This window comes from Colletotrichum lupini, chromosome 1, assembly GCF_023278565.1.
Source record: "Colletotrichum lupini chromosome 1, complete sequence".
Classification (NCBI taxonomy): Eukaryota; Fungi; Ascomycota; class Sordariomycetes; order Glomerellales; family Glomerellaceae; genus Colletotrichum; species Colletotrichum lupini.
The window spans coordinates 5525061-5549915 of record NC_064672.1 but is presented as its reverse complement, the minus strand read 5'-3'; the positions used below and the strand labels follow the sequence as shown (position 1 = coordinate 5549915).

At 48.1% G+C, this 24855-nt stretch overlaps 8 protein-coding genes across 8 annotated transcripts; 4 read left to right on the top strand and 4 right to left on the bottom strand.

The window, feature by feature from the left end:
- Positions 1-3061: 3061 nt before the first annotated feature.
- Positions 3062-4200, top strand: CLUP02_01673 (HPP family protein; the record flags this gene model as incomplete). The annotated part of the gene is made up of 2 exons (XM_049280712.1): positions 3062-3328; positions 3598-4200. The coding sequence occupies 2 exons, from the start codon at positions 3062-3064 to the stop codon at positions 4198-4200; spliced, it is 870 nt and encodes a 289-aa protein (XP_049136669.1).
- A 310-nt stretch (positions 4201-4510) lies between these two features.
- CLUP02_01672 (MIP family channel protein) lies at positions 4511-6085 on the bottom strand (the record flags this gene model as incomplete). The annotated part of the gene is made up of 2 exons (XM_049280711.1): positions 4511-4689; positions 4765-6085. The coding sequence occupies 2 exons, from the start codon at positions 6083-6085 to the stop codon at positions 4511-4513; spliced, it is 1500 nt and encodes a 499-aa protein (XP_049136668.1).
- Positions 6086-11649: 5564 nt separating this feature from the next.
- On the top strand, positions 11650-12827 carry CLUP02_01671 (pectate lyase 2; the record flags this gene model as incomplete). Its single annotated transcript, XM_049280710.1, has 4 exons — positions 11650-11798; positions 11856-12025; positions 12080-12593; positions 12665-12827. 4 exons carry the CDS (start codon positions 11650-11652, stop codon positions 12825-12827), a joined length of 996 nt encoding a protein of 331 aa, XP_049136667.1.
- Positions 12828-13245: 418 nt separating this feature from the next.
- On the bottom strand, positions 13246-14111 carry CLUP02_01670 (uncharacterized protein; the record flags this gene model as incomplete). Its single annotated transcript, XM_049280709.1, has 2 exons — positions 13246-13363; positions 13435-14111. 2 exons carry the CDS (start codon positions 14109-14111, stop codon positions 13246-13248), a joined length of 795 nt encoding a protein of 264 aa, XP_049136666.1.
- A 138-nt stretch (positions 14112-14249) lies between these two features.
- On the bottom strand, positions 14250-18377 carry CLUP02_01669 (aminotransferase class-III; the record flags this gene model as incomplete). The annotated part of the gene is made up of 14 exons (XM_049280708.1): positions 14250-14288; positions 14499-14726; positions 14796-14994; positions 15057-15222; positions 15292-15360; positions 15444-15785; positions 15846-16215; positions 16276-16322; positions 16394-16495; positions 16542-16655; positions 16709-16747; positions 16789-17823; positions 17901-18226; positions 18295-18377. 14 exons carry the CDS (start codon positions 18375-18377, stop codon positions 14250-14252), a joined length of 3159 nt encoding a protein of 1052 aa, XP_049136665.1.
- A 526-nt stretch (positions 18378-18903) lies between these two features.
- On the bottom strand, positions 18904-19341 carry CLUP02_01668 (uncharacterized protein; the record flags this gene model as incomplete). The annotated part of the gene is made up of 1 exon (XM_049280707.1): positions 18904-19341. One exon carries the CDS (start codon positions 19339-19341, stop codon positions 18904-18906), a length of 438 nt encoding a protein of 145 aa, XP_049136664.1.
- Positions 19342-20570: 1229 nt separating this feature from the next.
- CLUP02_01667 (uncharacterized protein) lies at positions 20571-20819 on the top strand (the record flags this gene model as incomplete). The annotated part of the gene is made up of 1 exon (XM_049280706.1): positions 20571-20819. One exon carries the CDS (start codon positions 20571-20573, stop codon positions 20817-20819), a length of 249 nt encoding a protein of 82 aa, XP_049136663.1.
- Positions 20820-22558: 1739 nt separating this feature from the next.
- CLUP02_01666 (cytochrome P450) lies at positions 22559-23061 on the top strand (the record flags this gene model as incomplete). Its single annotated transcript, XM_049280705.1, has 3 exons — positions 22559-22631; positions 22705-22740; positions 22802-23061. The coding sequence occupies 3 exons, from the start codon at positions 22559-22561 to the stop codon at positions 23059-23061; spliced, it is 369 nt and encodes a 122-aa protein (XP_049136662.1).
- Between the last annotated feature and the right edge of the window lie 1794 nt (positions 23062-24855).

Below are 24855 nucleotides of genomic sequence, written 5' to 3'. Positions count from 1 at the left end.
TAACTAGTATAAGGGTTAAGTTTAAGTTAAAACCACTACTACTATACTAACTTTCCCTTATATATAATTAGTAATTTAATAGCTCGACTATTAGTAAAAATATACTTAATAATAAATACCTAAGTACGCGAACTAAGCTCTTTTTTTCGTATTATTATAGTCTCTACCTTACCTAAAACTAGGCTATTAAATCCCTTACCCTCTAGGATACTAATCTTATTTATATTATACTTATTAGCCTATTTAATATCGCTAATCTTTAGTATATTAAGTAATCTAAACTATAACTTAATTATATTAGTAATAGCCCTATTTAGACGCCTTAAATCGATAGTACGACTTCTCTAGACCTTAATTAATAAGTTCCTCCTTAAGAAAGCGTCTATCTATCTCTTTTTAAAAAGATTTATATCCCCCTAGGATCTTAGAACTCGCTTAGCGAATTCTATAAGCTATTCGTAAGTTAGTATAACGCCTAGATTATACTAAATACGAACTTACTAAGCTAGTTAGTCTTCTTACTATAAAGGAAGCCTCTAGAGGTCTATGAATATTATTACCCTCGTCTAGTAGCCTCTCTTACGGTTACGAAGAGTTAACCTTAGAACTCCGAACTTAATCAAGGCCCGATTAACTAAAAGACCTCTTCTAATAGCCTTAAGAGCCCGAATAACTTCATTTTCGGTATACGAGACTATTATATATTAATAAATAAGTATGCAAAAAAGAATTGCATTTAGACGATTTTTGTAATTATTATAGTGGCTTGAAAATCGTGGGTAGGGTTTTAATGCGGTGGCTGGGATGGAGAAATGGGGTGGCCAAAAGGGGGGGGTGGCCAAAAGGGGGTGGGTCGACTTACATGTAGTTTTGTTGGAAATGTTAGCCCTGGTTTATAATGGTATATCATCAATTCCAGAACATCAGCCTTTCCAACTTTCGGGTTAACATATTCCCAATGCGAGAGGGAGTTGAATTTAATTACCATGAATGAACAAAATCAATATGTTCCTGAGATTAGAGCTCAATCAGATGGAACATAACACGCAATAAACTCCCATGTGATCGCTTTCCACTTTCGATTGCCAAGTGACACCCTCTATATAGTCGCCGAGAAGACTCACCTTTGCGTCCGCGCGAGGTCCTCGACCACGGGGTATCTTAATTTGTCATCATGAAGCTCTATAGCATCAAATCTGAAAATAGATGTGAAAACGCATTTGAACGGTTTCACAATCGCAACGACAGTTGGCGAGTGACTCGCTGTCACAAGGTTCACCGCATCAACTAGATTCGCAGAGCATGGGAATGTCCTGAAACTACTATGAATGTAACTTCACTCCGGAATCCAGGTTGCAACCGACTTTGCCGCGAGCACTCGTTGAGAGTTTGCCAACTTTTGCGTCCATCGATCGCGGGCAGAGAATCGACGGGGTGTAGCAGGGCCACCAACGTCTCCAGGATAAACATCAGGTGACTAGCTGTGCTTGGACCTCGCTTTCGACTTGGCCGATCACTCGCAAATCGGTTATTGTTGCCAGGCTGCAGGGCCCTCGTGCGAACATGAATATCGGCGTCAGTATCACCGGGTGGTTGTAATTGTAACCGCGATAACGAGGGAAGAAGCAAACAATTCCTGGACTGATATCTCTTGGAGGCACAATCCTGGTTGTTGCGAAATGTTGTGGCGTCTCCTTGAAATGCCAACGGCTTCAGTGCAACCTCCACAGGGGTGTACCGTGTTACAAGTGGTGATATTGTCCTGTACGCCACGAAGCTTCTTAGCGACGGGACGTCATTTCGATCCCTATAAGGTTTGGGAGCTGCCGGCTCCAGCAGAACGGCTGGGGCCGTCTTGGGCGATGTGGGAAGAGAAGTGAGAGAGTCATTGTTGAAAGCAACCCCGCAATGTGCGACTACAGCAGTATTTGAGTACCGGTATCAAAAGACAAGGCGGCCAGATCTAGTAACGTCGGCATCCCACCTCTGTGGTTTATAATGAGCGAGAGTAATGTTAGAACTGGGAACATATGAAGCACGCCATAGCGTTCATGGCTTGCAAACGGCGAGCGACAGGCTTGGACCCACACCCATAGTTTAGCTCCCAGGAGAAATCTCACTGAGTGCGAGACTCAAATCTCATCTTCCTGCGTACCACGTGGTCAGCTCCTCTGGACTGGAGCTCTGAGACAGTAGTAACCCGTCCCGGGATTCCGGAGATTTGACAGCTTTGACAGCGGCAAAGGGGAGTCACAATCGCTAATCCTGCGCACCGAACAACGTTGTTCCCGAATACCGCGACATTACCGAGCCTACCTGGGCAAAGCGCGCCAGGACGGCACGGCTGCTCACCTGGATGGACCAAGACAGTCACCCTATGGGCGACTTGCCATCTGTTAGATAATAGTTTGCTTTTAACACTGCTTCACCAGCTCTCAAGCTCGTTGAAAAGCCGTTTTTGGTCCACATATGCCCGGTGGCAGCCCGCCTGGCCCGGCATCTAAGCCTCTTTGGGAGTTTCTGTTACTAAATATGACGTGGGGCCTCCCCAGTCAACACCAAAGCGAACAGTCAGCCGGTCGTTGTAGATGCTGAATCTCCGCGGCACTAATGGCCGTTAAAGCTGATGCAAGATCCCCAGATCCCGTGTCTGGTTTGGGATGGGATCGAATTGGATGAAATGTGAATGGGCCGTGTTGCTGTCACTTGTCAACTCGTCCCTTGTTTGGTCCAGTCTGTTCTCACCACGCTGCTGTGTAACGTTTTTTTTTTTTTTTGCACGATACCACCACTGCCTGTGCGTGGCTTGTGCTGTCATTTCAAACGGAAGTTAGCATTCTCATCGACAACTATTGCCGAAGAATACGTAAGTACATTCAAGTTCAAGTTGTCAAATGAACGAAAGAAAGGTTGCTGAAAAGAAGCAGAAAATAATAGCCCTCCGACTCTGCATGCTTCTGAAAGGGCAACTCATGTTCTGTCCCCTGGCATAGTGGCTCCGCATCCCCATACAATCCAGTCCTACCCCGGACTTGGCGCAACGACGATCACATAATACCCGATGTTGCGCTGCAACCCAAGGAATTGGGACTTCGACATTGATCGATTCCTCAATCCCTTTGTTCCGCCACCTCCTTGGAAATATCTCCCATACCCTATCTCTCACTGTTTTGGCTACCGCAAGTCGAAGCCACAGAATGTTGGCAATCTCGTTTCGATCTTCTGGGCCTGTATTGGCGTCTTTTGCGGCGTCGCCGTAGTCTCCATCGTCTCCCGCCAGATACCGTCCTTCAGAGACCATGGTGCGCCCATTATTGTGGGCAGTTTTGTAAGTATATCCCCCCTTTCATCTCGAAATCTGCGCACATTGCATGTATCCCCACCTTCCACACACCGAGCATGATTACGGAGCAGCACCGTCAGGGGGTGATGGGTAATAGAGGCTCGGACCTCAACTCCCTCATCCCGTTTCATAAACCTCTCGGGTGACGACACCGACCGACCACTGCCACACCAGCACACCGGCACCTCACCGGCCAAGAAGTGACGCTCAGTAACGTAACAGACTGGCTGACTCGTTCTCCCTTCCCGATACAGGGCGCAGCCGCCGTTTTAGAGTTCTACTCGATCGAATCGCCCCTCTCTCAGCCCCGTAACTCAGTCCTCGGTCAACTCCTCTCCGCCATCGTAGGGGTAGCGATCTGCAAGCTGTTCCAGCTGAGCCCGCACTTTGATTCCATTCGCTGGCTGGGAGGAGCCTTGTCGTGCGCCTTGGCGACGACCGTTATGGCGCTTACGAAGACGGTTCACCCCCCTGCTGGCGCGACGGCACTGCTCGCCGTCGTCGATGACGGTGTCGTACACTTGGGATGGTTCTTGGTGCCTATTGTGCTCCTCGGCTGTGCCTTGATGCTGGTCGTCGCATTACTCATTAATAATATCCAGCGGCGCTTCCCACAGTATTGGTGGTCGCCCGAGGATGTTCGGCTACACCGCGTGCCTTGGAGGCGTCATGTGGGCGATGTGGAAAGCAAAGAGGAACCAAAACCTGATGAGGCTGATGGGCGGAGTAGGAGTGATTCTACAGTGAGGGAAGATGCGGTACTGATTATGAGGCCTGGTGAAGTGCTTGTGCCAGAACACATGTTCATCACACCCGAGGAAAAGTTGTTCTTAGAAGAATTGAGTAATCGGTTATGAGCCACATTCAATAGCAATCTATATATTTGCGAGGCTATGAAACCAAAGCATACTGTTTCGTAAAAGTAGTTTCTTGAGAAAACCCAGATCTATGTTCATTTCCCAGCACGAAGTGAGTCTTAGCTGTCAAGCACCACCCCTTACTCTGGTTTCTCATCATGAGAAAATACGTTCTCGTCATTTTGCCAGGAGATAGTAGTTCCCGGCGACACGTTGCAAATCATTATCAGAAATCATCATTATCCACATCGAATTCTCCCTCATTATCGTGCCGGTTCTGTCGTGTTTCTTTGTCGTTAATTGTCTGGCTTCAACCTTGCTTGGCAGACTTTGTGCGAGACATGCGTAATTCTGCCAGCTTTGCGGGGTTCTGAGTAGGATCATTCTCAGGGTCACCGTCTGCACCGGGGTTGGCCATCTCATACTCCAAGGTCTTGATGAACTTGTAGAAGACGACAGCAATGATTGTGCCAAGGAAAGGCCCGACCCCTGAGACAACCAAGATTAGCTTTCCACTAGTCATGAGGGAGAAGAAGTCAAAAATACAAAAAAAAAAAAACTTACAGTAAATCCAGTGTTCAGGGTCGAAGGTTGCCGTGATGACGCAGGGTCCAAAGCTTCGTGCCGGGTTGAGCGAACCACCCGTGAACTGAACACCAACCAATTCGGCGATGAAGAGCGTCAGGCCAATACCGACAGGAGCAATGAAGGTGGCTCTGTGCTTCTCCTTGGCGAGCATAAAGATAGTGAAAACCAGCTCCGCCGTCAAGATGGCTTCGATGAAAACACCCTGGACCAGTGAAGCACCACCGCCTAGTGTCGTACGAACGTTGAAGTTCTCGGGGAACAGAAAGCGGACAATGACTGATGCAAGCATGCCGCCCAAAATCTGAGCGACGAACAAGCAAGCAGCACGGGATGCGGGGATAGCCTTGACGAGGAGCATGCCGAGCGTGACAGCTGGGTTGAACAAGCCGCCACTGATACGGAAGAAGACCCAGACGTTGACCATGAGAGAAAAGCCGAAGATAATGGAGATATAGAGCAGAGTGCCGGTGTTGAATCCCGTGGAAGCTCCGGTAGTAGAGTTGCTGTCTGAAGGGTTGCTGGAGTTGTTGGAAGCGGACTTGATATTGGCAACCTCTGTGCCAGCGAAGGCGAAGAACAAGAACATGGTAGTGCCGACAAGCTCGCCGAGGCTTGCGACAAAGTGGTTCTTCAAGTCCGAGTTCATCCACTGGGTGAGAGGCAGACGCATAACCTGGGCCTTCTCTTCCCTGGACAGGTTGTGCCAGTCAATGCGAGCCTGTTCGCCGTTGGTGCTGCGAACAGCGACACCGCTGCGCGGGTATCCCGCCATCTCCTCATCGTACATCCTGCGAGAGGGCGGTCTGCCGCCGTAGTCACCGGGCTCGTAGGAGCGAGTCTCCTCGTAATAATCTTTGGTTTCCGTCTGGGGGTCGTAGTTTAAGTACGGTTGAGGACGGTTCAGGTGCGCGCGGGGAGGGCGCGTTCGAGGTGCACGACCTCCGCTGTAGTCTGGATGACGGTCGTTGGTTCCCCAATAACGATCCGTTTCCGAATCGTCGTCGTAGTCCCCGAAACGGGCGCTGTCCTTCAGTGGACGGGTGGACTTTGTAGAGACACCAGTGGGCAAGGGGTCGTCTACTGATTCCCTCTGCCGTGTCTGGGTGTTTGTGCGACGGAGAGGGACTGAACGTGAGCCCCCTCTTGAAGGTTGTTGGGAGTGTGATGGTACAAATCTTGGTGATTGGATTGGGTTCTCGTCGTCAGAGAAGGAGTTTGGATCGACTGCTGTTGCTGGTGATACTGGAGAGGGTTCACCCTCAGGTGCCTTGAGTGTTCCTGTCTGCTGGGCTGACATGATTTGATCGAAGTCGCGTGTCAAGCGCAGAGACGAGGAAGGAAGTATTATAGAGCCGGGGGGGACTTGAATAGTTAAGTCCGCCGTAGTGAAAGCGTTCTTGAGAGAGTTTTGACTCTCGAGTAAGCTTGAGTCTTGTCGTCTAGTCTTCAAGTGGGCTTGATGTTTGAAGAGCACCATGAACCCGTGTTCCGAAGGTGTCCGAAGGCATAATATACCTCTGCTCTCAAACTCAAATGGATGCCCAACCAGCCCTCTCTTTACCTCGACGTCACCGCATTTTTCGCTTAGTTAGGCCTTGATTTCCTTCGTCTGATCAGCCACCGACTTAGTTTCGACAAGGACCGCGGGGACATTGGATTGCGAAATGGGCAATGGTGGGATGGGGAGGTTCGACAAGGGACCGTTGAGCCTCCATTGTCCTCCCAAAGTGCTTCCAGAGTGCTCTGCCTGCCTCTAGCTCGCGGGGGTCACCGATCCCACGGACGTGAGTGGTCGGCACACCGGGCAGTGCGGAGGGCGGAAGTCATGGATAACCCCAGAGCCGATCTCATGCACGCGAATCTCGCGGCCGGGTAAGGCTTGCTGATGTGCCCCGGCGAGAGCGAGGGATATGGGGGGAAGTTGAAGCCGAGATCCCGGACGGGTGACGTCAAAATCAGACTGAAAATGGTGGGATCACATCAACCCAAGTGTGTAGGAGCTGAAGGGACGGGGTGAAACGAGGTCCAATTTTGAGGCAAATGAGGCATTGCGGCGTCTGTGTGGTTGGGGTCTAGAGGTATAAAACTGGGCGTTAATATGGGCTCAGAGCTGGGATCATCGACGTTTAAACTCAGGAGACCCAAGGCGCTAGTGCACCACCTTTGACACGTCGACTGCAGTATCCTTGTATGACAGCTTCACGATTGTGGCCTCTGGAGTTAGATCCCAGAAAGATCGGGAGACGCTAAGCTGCCACTTCCAGAACACCCATAAGAACTCCAACTATGAGCTGAGGGGCTGTAGCCCAGTTTTCCTCGCCAGGCCCCTGGCATCGCCGGATGAGACGAATTGAGGGCTGGGAAATACGGCGCGTCACCGGGTGTCGGGACGGACGGTACTAATGAATCGTTAAGGGTTCAGAACCGAGCACGACGATCCATCGTCTGGGGTTTGGAAACGTCGCATCGCTCCACCATCACCACTGGGTTTCTTTGGCTTTCGGGTGGCCTTTAACCCTTGGTACAGATGATCGCCCAACTTTAACGAAGGGTCCGAGAGGAAAATTGCGCGATATGGCTTTCTTGGCCTTGTCATTCGAAATGGGGCAGTTTTCACACGAACGTTGAGTTGAGAAGAGCCGATGGTGGTGTGGCTCGGATGAGAAGCAGACTGGATGGAGTCAAACGAAGAACCTGGGACGGTGCCCCGTGTGGCTCTATACCAGTCCCAATGCCTACCACCCTCTTTCGCGAGCCTCTTCCTCTCTTGGGCGATCATTTTGCACCTGCGGCCGTTTGTTCTTCTGTTCGGCTGGATTGTCAGACCGCCGGCGGGAGACGGAAGAAATGACGGCAACTTTCAAAGAGTTTACCTGTCGCAAACTAGACTTCTAGTGCAAATGGCAGCTCCGTTAGATGTCTGGGCGTCAATCAGTCTGTGAAAATTACGGGTTGCCAGGTTCAACGATTGCACCGTGCCACACGCCGAGGAAATCACGGCTCCTATTTTCATTCCGTTTGCATCTCGCCGTTCAAGCTCGAAGACCCTTCTCGCGCCGCTTAATCTCGAAAAGAAGGTCGTTTGACGACCCCAAGAGTGGGAACTCCATCAATATTTTGCACTCGTTGTCTAGCATTCCATGTGCTTAGCTCGTTCACCGCAACCGAAGGAAGCTCGGACACCCTTGTTCTATGCAGTCCTCTTCCATGTGGGAGCTCTGAACCCGAAATCTTCTCTAGCCGGCTGCGAAAAGTTGCGAGTTCAAGTACCTACGTAGAGTATTACGCGGTTCCACGTCGGACATCCGATGGCTTTTTGACCTCTCCAGTGCCCCCTTCGCGCTCATCTGTGCGCCCCCTCCATCCGCCGTAAACCCCAGGCTGTCATCTGTCCATATGCAGCGACAATAGGTAGACCAATGGTAGTGTGCAATGATGGTAGTGCTGTTATGAGAGGTTGGACGTGCGAGTGCCAAGATGGTGACAGGCGCCGGCCCCCTTTCTCCAGCCTTTTCGTGACAAAGTGTGGCAGACAAGAAGCCCTTCAGACTCTCATCGTGATGAGTCCCAGTGGGTGACGAGAAGAGTCCCGGACCAGGTTCCAGCGGTATCGGCATTCTGTATGAGGTATGGAATCCCTTCACTCCAATTACTCCTCCGCAAGATAGCTGGCCTTGTGACCTGAACATGTCAGGTCTTTGCAGATGACTGCAGCATCCCCACTGATGCCACGACACTCTGCCTCATCTGCGACAAGGCGGACACAACGGTGGCAGGAGAGTTATGTCAAACAGGTGGTAAAAGTTCTCCCCTCTTGGCACTCACTGTTCACGATGAGTTGGCACCGCGATCCAGTGACTTTCTTCCGAGTCAATGTCGTGTGGCTGGTTTTTCAGAAGTGAGGTTGGATAAAGTGCCAACAGCCTTCCGAATTAAAACGACCCAGTTGGAGTTCTTTGAAAAATTCCCCTAAAGTGGATGATGATCTACGGATCTCGATCAAGATTGCTAGGATACTCTCTTTCAATACGCAAGCATCCGTAACAGCCGCCCATGTTGGGTGAAAGGATGAGGTTGGAGAGGGCGGGCTCGAAAAGTCAAGTCTTCGGAGAAGTCGGCATACCCTGGCTCAACTCTTTGGTAAAGACGTGGTACCCCTGAGTATCAGCCTCACCACCTCATGTGCCACATATGCCTGTGATTGCATGGAATCCTAAACCCAGCTGAAAGGCTCCAAATATGCAAGAACACTGATAATTCTAACGGCTGGTCCAGACCGCCAGTTGAGAAACAGCACGTTTTCAAATGTTTCTAGAATAAATGTATGGGTCACAGAGTCTTTCAAATTTTGGCAATCGAACATTTGTACCTGCATCGGTAGCTTGATCTATATGAATAATGAACCGAACAGCCTTTTCGGGAAAAGTCCGGCGAGGGTTCAAGGGAGGGGGTACGGTTAGTTCCCTTCGATCTTGCTCGAGTCTATGTACTCAGGGGCGAGGTGACAACGTCAGCTCTTCAATTGGCTGTTCACCTTCAGGCCAGTGCAGGTTCCAAGAGAGATCCGGCGAAACGGATAATGTTGGGGTTAGGGTAGAGGGCTTGCGTTCGTTCCAAGGAGGAAAATCACTGTGAATGTCGAAACAATGGCTCGGACTGGGTGGCTCATGCTTTCTGGTAGCTGCTAAGCTTTTAATCTTGCGATGACTCTCAGACTATCTTATCTCATTCTGGTAGATTCATTTGAGCGCCTGGATAAAAACTCTGTCCAGTAAGTGCGAATGTAGATACATGAAGAATCGGAGGTTCAATGCGCTTGTTGGGAAGGTTAGTTCTGGATGTCGTGTTTACAACTTGGCTAAGCCTGGATTTTACTGGAGTCTAGTCATTCAAAATGCCGTCCTTACTCGCGATGGAAAGCCTACCAGCAAAACGCACAAAGCTAAAAGGTGAAACAACAGTGTCTTCTCTGACAATTATTCGGATCCCAAAATGACCGAACAGAAGGCTGTTTGTTGAGAAAAGGGTGCCTTGAAAGTAAACTGAAAAGGAACATCAAGCATATCTGCAATATTATAGAAGCCTCCATGTTCTCCAGGGACTATAGTGAATTTATTGGGAAAGCATCTTGGTTCCGATGAAATACCAAATGCTGTCCAGAGGAGCAACTTCGCCCGCCGTCGCAAGTGCATCTCAAGCAAGCTAAAGATTTGAGATGAATTTTAAAATAGAGTCGAGGCCCCCCCGCACCAGCCTCGAACAAAGAGAAAAGCGTTGAGGGATGCCGTGAAACCTGAACATACGCGGCATGCTCGAATAGTCCAGTCCAGGCTATTCCGGATCGTGCCGCCCTGTTGCCGCTGAATGCTTGTTCTTGTTTTCCTTTTCTTACAGGATTTGGCGTTTTGCTCCAGCCCTATGCTGTGAATCCTCAATAGCCAATCGGTTAACTTTGAACGAGCATTGAGATAGGGGTCGTAGCCCTCATTACTGAGACCAGCGCTTCCTTGACAATCTAAAATGGGCTACAGATCCTACTCCCGACCACTGTGATTGGAACTAAGCATGATCGTGAGTGCTCAGGGCATCTGCTTCCCGCCCATTCTCAAGGGTAGCGACACCAGGGAGGGACTTCACATGGGGAACACGCATTGCCCATGGTTTTTAGAACGCAGGACGAACCATTTTGGCTTTTGGATTTCTGCTTCATGCAGGCTGCCACATGCGACGCAGAAAAAGTTTCCAAGAACCAAGATTCGGCCGTGAGTCTTTATTTTTGCGTACTTTCCCCATCTCGTACGAGACGCCCACCACCGCGAGTCTCAGCCGTGTAAGTGTCCTCGCCCGAAATGAAGGTTGAGGACTGCGTTTGCTCTAAGACACCACCAGGTGAAGACTTCTGCATGTTCAAAAGAAGCCCATCATGCCAGCCAATGGCTCACATGTTGGAGTTTTGCCGGATGTCTCACCCATAACCGAATCGCAGTCCATTCTGGTGACAGCTCAACTTCTATTAGTCGCCGACATGCTTACCGAATTCGTTCGTCTGCTTTTCGGTTCATAGTCGGCGCTAGATACGTTGATCGTCTTAATCCGAGAATTAAGAACGATGAACCGAACGCTAGATAGGCGCTACTATGATCCACCGATGCGGTGTGCCGTGCTGGCCCCGATCAATCCGGGGCAGAGTGGAGACAACGTGGTGTAGCACCCCGAAGATGATCACGTTTTCTTCGGACCCCCACGCGTTATCCCGCCATTCGCCTTGGGCGAGTGGGCGGCCGACCCTGGCAATTTTCCTCCAACAACAATTTTCTCCGCAGAACGATCCCTTTGGACGTGTGAACAGGGAACGACACCACCATGGACAAAAAACCGAATAGATTACTGGTCCAATGGGGAAAGACTTCACGTTGCGTCCGTTACGCTTTTGGTACGTTTCCGTTTCAACTGAGCAGCCATGATTAGGTTCCGTGAAGCATGGTTAAGAAAGGCGACGATGTCGTCTCATTCGGGGAAATTGAAAATCCCCGGCCATTCCACTTAGAAGGGCATCTTGAGAGCCTATGGATGCATAGCATTGGAGGAATACATTGCCACGATGCCAAGAAAACGATGTCGGCTTCGATGTTCTCCCCTGATGTATGTCTTGGCCTCATATCAATCCCAGAGTTGAGGAGAAATAAGGAGAGCTGTGGAGTTAAGAAGTCATATCATCATGCCGCTGCATTTACCAGCGATCGGCATATAAGCGAACATCGTCCGCGTGTCGTAAAACTTATGCTTAATTTCCATCGCTACACTGAAGTCGTGAAACTTGCTCATCTTGTATACACCTTTTCTCTCTTGATCCTTGTCACGATGAAGCTGACTGGCTTTGCGTCTTGGGCCTTTCTGGCTATCGCTGCATCGGCTTCGCCCACTCCTACGAACCCTGAAGGCCGTCTCCTGAACAAGAGGGCTGCTATCACGGATGCAGCAAACATTGGTTATGCCACTCAGAATGGCGGGTGAGGTAGACAATATCAAAGTTGTCCAGAACATTTGAACTAATCCGTGAAATTTAGAACCAAGGGTGGCGCCGGAGGAACCACTACTACAGTGACGAACCTTGCTCAACTATCCGCCGCAGCGATTGCATCCGGTCCAGGAATTGTCATTGTTTCAGGCAACATTGTCGGCGCGGCAAAAGTCCAAGTCGGCTCTGATAAAACCATCGTGGGAAAGACGGGCAGCTGTAAGTGACGCCACTCACTCGAACCACCTCAAAGCTAATGTTTTTCGATTATAGCTCTCGAGGGTATCGGCCTCACTATTCTTGGACAAAAGAATGTTATCGTCCGCAACATGAAGATCAGCAAGGTCGAAGCAGACTACGGTGACGCCATTACCATCCAGCTATCCAAGAACGTATGGGTAGACCACTGCGATCTTTCTGCCACCCGCGACGGCGACAAGGACTTCTACGATGGGTTGACAGATCTCTCTCACGCCGCTGACTGGGTCACCATCTCCCACACGTACTTTCATGACCACTCCAAGGGCTCTCTTGTTGGCCACTCTGACAGTAATGCCGCCGAGGATACGGGAACCCTCCATGTCACTTATGCGAATAATCACTTCTACAACGTCCGCAGTCGTGGCCCCCTTTTGCGTTTCGGAACTGCCCATATTTACAACCAGTTCTACAACACCATGGATACGGGCATCAACACTCGCATGAGTGCACAAGCTCTCATTCAGAGCTCCGTCTTTGAGAATGTCGGAAAGAAGGCCATATTTAGCGAGTCTAGCAAGGAGATTGGGTAAGTGCCTTCAACCACTTTGGACTACCTTAAGCTGGCAGTGTTCCGTGACTAATGATCCTACTCCACAGGTATGCTGTTGCCATTGATGTTGTGCTTGGTGGTGAAAGCCAAAACACTGCATCAGTTGGCACATTGAATGCTAACAGCCCTCCTTACTCGTACTCTCTTCTTGGATCTGCCAATGTGAAGGCTGCTGTGACCAAGGAGGCCGGACAGACTCTTGGATTTTGAGTGGCTCACGTCGAGTTGTACTGCCAATGTGATGAGCTAAATCCGTCGGGTGTGTCTATGAGAAGTTACAAGGCGGAATGACTTCATTTAGAAGACCCAAATGACGTTATGTCTTCGGAGTATTGTACATGAAATCTATATCACTTTCTATCTCTCATTCATGATCATGGGGATGAACTCAAACTGGACTTGAGTTAACAAGCGGTGAAGCAATAAGTTGATCATCTGAGCATTAGCTTGGCACAGATGGTCTTTGTACCGAGAAGAATGCTTGTCTCAAAGCTTGGCAACTTAATCTATCCCGGGTGTCATCGGGTTTCACCTAGGCGTCTGGACAAGGTTATCCAAAGATACGCTCATATTGATCACAGACCACTACATACTACCACTTAGTACACGTTGACTGGCCACCCCAGCCTTAGTCCTTGACGTTAAGCTTGAAATGCGAGTCATCCCCGCAAGAAAGATCCAACATAGGCGACGAAATGCCCGTCGCGACGGATGGATGCATGCTCAGAGTCTTTGACAGCAGCCTTCTTGACTCAATCGTTGGAGACGACGGGTTTAAGCGCGACAAAGGGCGCTTATAAGGAGCAGGATGCTCAACGTGAGGTCACTCGCATGCACTCTCTTGCCTTCGGCGGCACCGCTACCTGTTGGCGTCGCCACAGCTGCGCTCGTATGTGTTGATGAAGCTGTAGTAATTGGTGTGGATGCCGCGCTTGAGTCAGACATTGAGATCGAAGCTTCTTGAGACGACGAGGATGTTGTGATATCTGTCGTTACCGTCGCGGTTGGCGATGTAGCCGGGCTTTCAACGACAGACGTAACCTCGCTGATGCGCGAATAAATATCGGTCGTCCAAGACCTAGTCTTCCATGAGAGGACAGGAGTATTGGGAAAACTCGTAGGCCATGCCACGCCTGGCGGTGTCACCGTGGCGCAGACGACCTCCCAGGATGAGGGCTCCCTTGTGCCGTCGGTGAGACACATGAAGTGGTTGCTGAACCCGTAGGGGTTATCCGGATTGTCGGCATTCATCTCCGGACTGATCTGACATAAAGTAGCGCACGAGACTGGGTACACCTGGTCGTTGGACGACGTCGGGCTCGTGATGTTGTAGACCGTGCCGGAGCAGCATTCCGCAAAGTGCGGGGCGCTGTTGCGGCCGACGGGCGGGGTCTTGCATATTATGCCAGCGATGGACTCCGGCCATTCGGAAAACGCGTTAGATGATAGTGTGTTGAAGGTCACATCGCCAGCACACCTCGGATATATGCTCATGGTGGCTACTTGTGCGTTTTGAGCAAATTTGCAATGAAAATGTTTGCTTCGGGAACACGGGCAAAGAAGTCAGAGATCTCTAAGCTCAATAAACAAACAATGGAAGGCGTGAAAAGGGTGCACAAGATTGCTGACGCATCAAGGTGTGATGGCTAGGCTGCCGCTAGCTTGAATCTGCTATGTCGACTAGGGTGGCGATCGTCAGGTCCTATCATCCCGAGGGACTTTTGTGAAAGCGTACTTAATAATTGCAGGCTTCTAATAATGTCGTTTGGTTGAGTTCGGCAGTTTTGAAGGGGAAACTTGAATACCATCTAACACCAAGATTACATACAGTGCGCTTAAAAATATTCAACCACGAGTGGCAGTCCCAATACTCTCGAATACCTGAAAGACAGTATCTCGAGTTCTGGACGCGATTTCCTCAATCTCTTCGCTTGTACTAGTGTATGCAGGCGCAAGAAGGACGTGATCGCCCAGAACACCATCTTTCGTTCCCATCCCTGGATACAAGCTGATGCTGAAGTCGTTGAATCCAACAAGATGAGTTTTGTTCGCGATATCCTCAAATCTTGGGAAAGGTTCTTTGGTAATTCTGTCCATGACAAACTCGATCTACAGGAGAAAGGCTTGTGAGTTTGCGCCCCGAGAAAGCAAAGAGCGAATAGCCTCTCATAGACTTACCCCCCAAAAGAGGCCTTTGCCTCGGATGTTGCCAACATGAGGGTGGTCATCTAGGTAGTACCGCAACTGCTTCTCAAGCAGAGCGCCCTGTTTTCGAACGTTTGCGACGAGATCCTCTTCCCGGATGATTCGCTGGACTTCGAGAGCAGCAGCGCCTCCAACAGGATGGCCCTGATAAGTATGTCCGTGTGAAAATGAGCTGAATGGTGATACGTCAACCTTGAATGATAATTATGCAGGAGAAGTCTGTAGAGATCTTACCCGCTTCCGTTATTGAGAGCATCAGACACACGGTGATTGATGAGCATTCCAGCCATGGGCGCGTAACCGCCGCCGAGACCTTTAGCAAGTGTCTGGATATCAGGGATAACTCCCTCTTGTTGCCACGCATGTAGAGAGCCGCAGCGACCCATGCCGGACATGACCTCTTCGCGAATGTCAGTGTTTATTTGGTACAAAATGTTTTAGACGTGCGCCTTAGGCTCGGTGTTCTTACCATCCAAGATAAGTAGGGCGCCATACTTGTCGCAGACCTTTCTAATAGCCCTGAAATATCCAGGCAGAGCTGGAATACAACCCAGAGTCTGCGGGAATGAATATTAAAACGAGGTTATAATAGTTGAGACATTAGAGGACTACCTACTGCACCAACAACAGGCTCTGCGACAAATGCGCATACCGAATCGGGGCCAAGCTCTTGGAATTTCTGGTCCAGCTCATCGGCCAATTGACTGACGTATTCCTGCTCGGTCTGACCCTCGCTCATACCGCGGTACGGGTTGCAAGCTGACACTCTGTATATGTTCGGAAGCAGCATATCGAGGAAGAGACTCCGCCGCGCGACATGCCCGCTCATTGACAGCGAACCAAGAGTTGTACCATGGTATGATCCTTCTCTGGCAATGAAATTGATCCGCTTTGGCTGCTGAGGAGACAATTCCATAAAATACTGTCGTGCCATCTTCATTGCGGATTCCGTAGCCTCAGAGCCTAGGAGCGTTAGTCTCAAGTGTTTGTTATCATTTCCTCTCAAAGGGGTTGAGAGTATACCTGAGCACATGATGTACGCTTTCGACATGGCACCGCCTGTGCCGTCAATGAGTTCATCAGCAAGCTTCTCCCCAATCTCGTGGCCAAAGAACATGGAGTTGCAATAGGCAAACTTGTCAATTTGCTCAACCATGGCTTTCTTGACTCGTTCATTGTTCGATCCTATGCATGCTACTGCTGCGCCGCATGTTGAATCCAAGATGGTTCGGCCATCAGAAAATGTTAGATGTTTGCCCTTTGCTGATACCACATGTGGCGGCGCGCTTTTCAGTGAGCGGTGGAGGACTGCACTGGCAGATGGAATCCCGTTCACGACGGGGTTGAGTGTTGATACGAATTCTGGACCAAGCTTGGCGGCTGTCTTTGCCATCTTTTGCGACGCAGTAGCCATCTCAAAAGTATTTGTCACAGCCGGTCAAGTGGACAGAACAAGATAGACGTAATACTCGAGGGTTCGCGAGGTTGAGAGCAGAGACACTAGAGGTGATAAGCTTTGTGACCATATGCGGGAGGTGGGCTAGAGATATACCTAGTCCTAAGCATGTTACCTTGTATCGTTATCGTTGCTCTGATCTGAAAGCTGGTCAATATTGGAGGCTGACTATCTGATACGGTATCATATGGGCTCAAGGCGTATCTGCATGGCGTATCTGGCGTGTGTGGAGGCTTTGCATCGGCCTAAGGCGGGGTAAGGACCGGTTCCGATCTTGTTGGTCTCTGTAGATCTAGTCGTGAGCTTGAAGATTATTGGTTCAGCATCGCTTGCTGAGCATGGGTTATACGTGGTCGCCGACCTGACGCTCAATGTAGCTAGCCTTTGTTTGTGCATTTCCGTCATTTTAGTAGACTCTTGTGAATTGTACCGATAACCGGCCCTAAGTCAAGAGAAGATGTTCCCCAGTCTCGTCCAAGATGTCAGTCCAGTCTGCTTCATCTGTCAAACCTGAGTTTTGCCGCCTTTGCCATAAATCTTCTAGTATTATCAAAGAACGAGAAATATTCTGGAATCGTCGTTTCTGCAACGTCATCTGCAACCGAACACGAACAGCATCCATGTGTTCGTCCTCAGTCGCCTCGCCGCCAGCAAGGAAGAGAGGAAAGAGTATTGCCGACTCGGTATGTGACCCGACCGGAATATCTGAGACGTGCCTCAGGATGTTAGACACCTGCGTCCGCATCTTTGTCGGTAGCATCTCCTCTGTCATGGCTTCAGAGCTTGCTCCTTGAGTGGACTCTTCCTCTGAACTCAGGCGACTCCGTATCAGTCGGAATAGCACAATAAGGACAGCGCTCCTAAATGCATGCGCCAGAGCAGCAAGTTCTGGAGCGGCATCTGGCCTACATCGCCAGTCTTGCAGCTCTTGCTCGACTCCTTCGCAGGTGGCATGGAACAACTTCTTTCTTCTGGTTATCTCCTCAGCCCCCAGAGCAACATCGAGTCTGGTCTCTTCATCGATGCTACTCAAAGTAGCTACATGGCGTAAAAGATCTGTGGCGACGCCTAGGTAGGTGTCGACAACGTCTGTGATGCCATCCAGATAACTGCAGTCTAGCAGCGGCCTCCTCCGCATGGTCACACTCCCAATCATGTCGTGATACGCAAAGTTTCGAAGAATCCACTGACCCTCGGAGCTCCGTTTGAAGACTTCAGGTCCTCGCAAGGTCGTCCCTGAGCTTGGATTGACCACGGCGGACTCGATGATGAGCTTGGCACCGTTGAGGTGGGCACACCACCCGTCGTTATCTCCTACGCATACCTCACCTATGACAAAGGCCAAGCATGTTGCTGCTTTGATTTCGTACCATGTGATTTCATGTTGTGGTTTAGCGAGGGCTGTGGCGAGGTTGGTGATTGCTGTCGAGTGAGCTTCTAAGGCAGAGACCCGATATGACTCATTCGTGAGTGACAAGTGACCAGAAGCAAAAGCGACCAGTGCATCGTAAAGCACACTCGATTCCATAGCCATTGGTAGGAACTCTGAAAGATTCTAAGTGTCAGTTGCAGCCCATCGAGCCATATGGAAGTGCATCCAATTCATTCAGAGAGTAACGAACCAGATAGGAACGAGTTGAACTGCTCGCTTGCAGTCAAAAAATGGCTCAGCACTGTAATGTAGTATCGCATTACTTGTCGCTTCTGAGGCGGTTCGCCCTGGTCCACGCCCGGAGGTGAAGCAAGCAACGGAAAACATGACGATAATGGTTGATGCGAGTTATCTCTCGTCGACGGTCGTAGCGCCTGAGTTGCCTGCAGTGTGCTCTTCTTCTGTTCGACCCAGGTAGTCGGGACTACATCGCGAGCCGTCGATCGCACGCATTTCAGATTCAACCTGGAGCATGTTCCACAGATTGGAAACGTGTTCTCGACGCACTTCTTCCTCCTAATGTTCCAAGAATACTTATCAGAATGAGGGGTCCCGCGATAGGGTTATCGGTGAGGCGGGCTTACCGATATCGGCAGGTCAGACATCCCGTTTTGTCGTGTTTGGAGCCCTTTCGTCGCCGCGTTTCTGATTGAAATTGTAAAGACATGACGGCCTCGGGTTGACCTTCCATTATAACAGGCAAGCAACGTTGCTATGATCCAACTCCGGCGTGTTGGGCGTAACAGACAACAAACACGTGGGGGGAATCTTGATGTCAAGGAGGAAAAAGAGGGACTCTTTCAGCGGCCCAAGCACGGTGAGTGGATTACGGGGAGAAGCAACGGAAGTTTCCATCCAGTTATTACTGGGATGCTTGCCTGATCAGTCCTAGCACCAAATTTGTCGGTATTAATGTCTTTCCCCGCCATGGACGAGCGCCATCGGCCCCTCACAACGGAGTTAAACATCTTGAGTCTTTGTAGGAATTCTTATTCGCTGATTCAACTTGACAGACTTATCTCTTTTCTGATTATATCTTATCAAAACTCCAGGGTGCTTCCCCCCCTTCGCTATCTTTAGCTATCAGCCAACTGCCGAGGTGCATGACTCGAGCCAAGGGCTGACAGGTCGGAATACGTCGCTGGAAAGAATTGCGGAATGCTTTCCGTAATTAGCCAAAGAGTCAGCTCTACTCAAAGAGAACCTGAAAACTCAAACGCAAACAATCGCGCATCAGCCAGAGCGGCAACTCGGTGCGGCACTACAAGTCGCTTGTACTCTTCGCTCGCAATTGTGTCTCTGAAAACTCCAATATTCTCGTATTGCACAAGAGCCACTTCATCCCAATCATCGTCCTCCAGCCCTAGCACCTTCCCAACCATTTTGCCGGAGAATGGGACACGAGTGCCATTCATTGTAGGAAGGGCGAAAAAAGCAGGCACGTAACGTTGTTGCCACGCATCTTGACCGCTACAAGCGGGGAGAGAGTGGAAATCGGCTGGAGCGGTAGGGTCGTAAATAGCGACGGGGCGAAACTTCAAAATATTGAGCATGTAGACCGGTTTGTTAGGATCGATAGGACCGATGGCATCTTTGACTGCTGCTATATCCGTAAGCTCAGTGGCAGGCATTGGAAGATACAGATGTGAGTAATTCTAAGTGACGCGAGCCGACTAGTTGTTTTATGTCATGTGGTTTGCTGAGACACAGCTGAAAGTGAGACCAAGGCTTCCCTTAGCCTTTTGTACATGCTGGTGGAACGAGTTGACATATTGACCGGCCCGTCCCATTCTAGACTTTTGCGGATGACAAACGTTAGTTGCGGATAGCCTAGCCAATTCTTCAGCCACTGGCCAACCTAAGCCTGGGCTAAGTGTCTACCTCACTTAGCACATCACTGAACGGCGCTATTTGATAATGACATTTGAACGGTGGAATATTTGGGCAATTGCACTCTGTATCAGATTGGCTATTTTGGGTTTGTCATCGATTCCATACGGCTATAGGGCTTTTGCTCCACGAGAGGTCGGAGCCGGGTAAGTTACGTGAAATGGCACGTCGCAGCAGGGTCCAAATAGGTAAGCCTAGAGCATCGGGAAAGTATGTAATTCATCCGCTCTGGATTACCAATTCCCTTGACGTGTATTCAAGTCTCTCATCCGTCGGGTCCGGCATCAGAGAAGCTATCATACGAACCTGAGAGAGGTCGCACGACATCCCCAAACACCTGACAACTTTAAAATGAACTCAATTACCTACTGTATAAAGGGTGTAGGAACTTAGGCTCTCTAAGGACTTATCCGACTACTCATCATGTTTGCTTCTTATGACTAGTCATTTTACGGAGTTAACGTATTGGGACGAATGTTGTAATTCTCCCAGTCAATACCAGTCGTACGGTGTGGGCCGTCACGCAGGACCCACACTTTCTTCCCATCACGAAGAATGGTTTAGTCAATACTATACAACCAAGTGACGGCTCACATCGTACGCCTGTTGCTGACCGTGAGATTTCTGACATTCTTCCTAATACGTTTACTCCGTAAAATGAGTTACTATGACAATCAGACATGTCATAGACCACACACTCTGTGAGCTTGGTTGAGTCGGTCTCGCTCCGCTGTCTCTCACAAATCCGACAATGAACTCCGACCTTCCTAACCACTACTGAGATGTATAAATTCAGAGGATTCCTTTGAGTCCATAGACTGTTTGTTTCCTCCAGCACACCGCACAATTGAATCAGTTTTCTAAGAAGCTTCCTCATACCAACTTGAACCGTCTTCATTAGCGACCAATTACCTATCAGTGAGCAACACTACACCTATACGCGAGCAAACAGCTGATGAGATTGTCAGATATGAAGACCTATACTATCCTCGCCATTGCCGCCCAGGCTGCGGTTGTCCTCGCCAACTGCAAAGTCCAGCTTCTCGATGGCAACAGCTTTCAGCTTGGCACTGCCTGCATACCCAAGGGCGGACAGGGCCACATCACCGTCAACGGTCGTAACTGGTTCATCGATGCGACGACCAGCTGCGGGCTGAGCTTTATCAGCACCCAGAACCCCCCTTCCGGATGGCAGCTCAAGTCCCTCGGCAGCTGCTGAGATCTTGAGGCGTGGGGCAGCTAGAACGTCCACCTTCAACTGGACAGGCCCATGCCACCCGAGTAACTTCTGGGATATTAGTCACTTAGCTATCACATAGAGAAGAAGGCTTTCCAGTAGGAGAAAAAGGATTTGGCAACAGTCGATTGTTGTAACATCGATCTCAACGCTCAGTTGAAAGCCTATCGAATGTATTTCATTACATTTTTAAGGCTCAGGGGGCGCATAGGAATTGAATAACAACACATTTACTGCTTTAACACGTTGCGTGAATGCTGAATCTGAAAATTCGTAATCTTTTCGCAACCGGCTCCCAGAGATGAATGTGATGCTAGTATGGTAGGATGACCGAACATGGGGGTGATTTGCCCCTATCGGTTTTGTATGAGAGGCAAGATTGGTGTATGATTTCTTGCTTGCCTCCGACGAGTTCCGTCAGCTGGTCCGCGCCGATGTCGATTCGAACTGATCGCACGATGTACTAACCTTACTAACACCAATGCTATCTTTTATTAGTTTTCAAATTAGTTTGTGTCTGGTAAACTTTGCCCTCAAAGAGGTATGAAGCCCCATGTGCTCGAGCATGGAATGTGAAAAAGCGTCCAGAAATCTTACGAGCGATGCTTTGGATTATTGTGAAATTTGAATTTAGACTTCTCATTCTTACTTCTTATCTCTTCCTCCTTCGCTTAATCTTATACCGCCTGAATTAGAGAGGGGTCTGCCCAGCTATACGAGGCGAATGGTGCTAAATAGTCGTCTTTTCTACCCATCGTATATTCATCCGTAGCACTATTTGTCTGCTTTCACCAATGGCTAAGTTATAATACCGAAGAATGATAGTCTTGATGAGTAGATGAGTTGTGTGGATGTGGGCCTTTTCACTTATTCTCTATTCGCTGATTCAAGACCCTTGCAGATCAACAATCAGAGCTTTCGATGTGACCAGCATATTTTCAGTAGCAATAGCACGCACAGGAGAAATCCATAGCTAGTGCGTCAACCTGGCTGAGGAGCAATATGCTCTCAAAGTCTGATTATAAGCAACTCCGAGGAATTTAATTACTAATCGTATCAAATTCTAATCGTTATCAAACATAAGACCCCTATCCCATTCGATTCGAGCTACTACCTACTTGCTGCACATATCTCGATAGAAATGCGGAGCAGAGTGGTTTAGGTAGAGAAAGCGTATAGTATCATTTCCATTTGCCCTTTGATTCTAAATATCGGATAGTATCAGTCGTCGAGCACGCAGTTGAGAAATCAGAGAACATATGGTTTAATAATCAGTGAAACAAAATATGGTAGAAGAAGTCAGACTCAACGCCCTCAGAACTGGGCAACGCTACATGTGGAGGCCTTTGGTGTTCTGGCCGAGATGACGTAGAAGACCTGTCACGAAATCAAGTCGGGCGTCTGACAAATAGCGTCCGGCGGCGTTTCTGACCAGAAATCTATCCTCATCCGCCTGCTTCGCTCACATATGAGCTGTCATAGTCCATTGTGTATCCTCGGTATTAGGTGTTGAGTAATCAACAACAAGGAGACACGCCGCAGAGAAGCCGTCTCACTGACTACAATTCAATGATTGATTCTAGCCCATCCCCATAACCTGCTTCTCTAACCCGTTCCTCCGATTGACAAGTGCATTTAGCAATTGATTTCTGTACATTGATTTAGAAGCCTATATTCATACCGGCAAGATTGATCATAGCACCATATCTATAAGATCCGCCATGTCGCTTCTCAATTCTGCAAATGCTGGCTACATCATCGCCGCCCTTTGCATGGTCTTCTCCGCCTATGTCAGTAGGAAGCTACCTCATCTGTTTGGGTGGGGCGGTTCTCTCGACTCAAAATATGCTAATGGTTTTTCGAACAGGTTCTTCTCAGAGGACTGACCTGCTCGATCAGTCATGTACCTGGCCCGTGGCATACTTGCTTCGTCAACTATACTCTAAAATTCCATGTGCTCGTAGGTCGTCGAATGCACTACGTACACTCTCTCCACCAGAAGTACGGATCATTTGTGCGAATCTCGCCCAATGAAGTCGCAATCGCGGACCCCGAGTCGTTTACTGCAATTCACAAGATTGGCTCTGGCTTCACCAAAGGGCCATGGTACTCTGAGGTCATAGATGGGCGTGAGCCAGGCATTGTCTTCATCACCGATCCCAAGGAGCATGCTGTGAGGCGCAGGCTGTTTTCTAAAACTGTTAGTATCCCTATTACAGGGTAGTTAGTTCGAACCGTAGTTAACGAAGAGATCAATTGAACTATATAAATATCTACGTAGGTATAAAAAAGAGGTTCTAACTATAGGTTAGGCTAGTTATAATAATCGTAAATAGGGCCCCTAATTAGCCCCTACGTAGTCGGCTATATACCGCGGTCGAATTAGACTTCTAATCCGATACTAACTTTCTCTTTTTTTTATCGATTTAACTACTACGGTTAGAAGTATAATTCGACCTCGGGCCCGTTTACTAAGTCGTCTCTTTTTCCCCCTTTTCTCTACTCTTTTTATATAACCTATCCCTTTATTTATATAGTGACTTTTCTACTACTTATAAATTACTCTAATCCCTTATTTAGTACTATTTTTATAAAAGTATTTACGAGGTTATCTTTATTATTAATCTAACGGATCTTAAGTATTTCGCGCTTTTTATATAATTACTTAAGGGCTATAATATCGATTATAAGCCTCTTTTCTTTCGTCGTTCCTAATTTAACAAGGCATTTATATAGCGAGTAAGAATTTATATAAATAACTATTAGAATAAATAAAAGGCTAATTCGATTAGTAATTTTCTTTAGTATTATTAAAATCGTATAGGAGAGGTTAACGCTATTAACTATATTATAAACCTCCGACGCTAGTATACTTCTTATTACCCGCTTATTTTTAATTAATAAGTAATAGATTATATTACCGTATATAATAAATTCGCTCTTACCTATACTCTCGTTAGCTAGGATAATAATATACCCTAATTACGAAATAAGGTTATTATTATTCGTAAATAACTTATTAATAAAGACGTAGAGCTTACTTATTATAAAGTCGATCGGGTAGTAAACGAGACCTCGATCGAGATTCGTTTACTACTACTTAAGCCGCTTATTAAGTACTTCGACGTCTCGTTTAGTTAGATTTATAACTTATACTACTCTAGCGTAGTTAAAAGTCGCCTTAGGCTAATAAATACTTATAATATATACCCTTTACATAAGCTTAGCCTTATACCGCTTCTTAATATTAGTTACGTTTAGATTAACGAGGTTAATCTTCTCGCCCTACCCCTTTTATTAAAAAGCGACGGTTTTCTTTTTGATTATAAAGATCCCGCTATTAAATACTAGGGGGGTATTTATTATAAGGACCTCTTTTAGCTTCGCTACGAAGCTTGCTTTTTAGAGCTCTTTATCCTCTTTTTTTATAAAGTTAATATTAAATAGGCCTAATATATCGTCGGTTTATATTCTAACGATCCTAAATTAGTCGCTTTCGTACTCTATGACTAGTAAGCACGGGTCGTACATAAAGGTAACTATTAATAGTTAATTAATATAAAAGTCGTAATAAGTAGCTTACTAATAAGTGCCCGATTCTGCGAGCCTATATAGTAGCTTAAGTACTTTAATAATCGTACTTTCTAAGTACTTACTAGCTATTTCCTTTAGTAAATAGGCTAGGGTTCTCCTTGTAAGCCCTATGGCCGATTAGGTATAGGCCTAGGTAATATTACGGCTCTAAATCTCGTATCCCTTTTTCCGTAGCGATATTATTAGTACTATTATTAATCGTTAGCTATAGCGCTATATAGTAGGCGATTATATAAGCAGCGTCGCCTTTTTAACGTCGCCGTACCCCTAAATTACGTATCTAGACTTCTCGTACGGCTAGGGTATTCCTTTCCCTTTAATCTTACGAACTATTCGTAATTTAAATATACGGAGGTTTATATATTTTTCTAAGTCGTATAGGATAAATTAATAGACCCCTCGATCGTAAAGAGTATCTATTTTA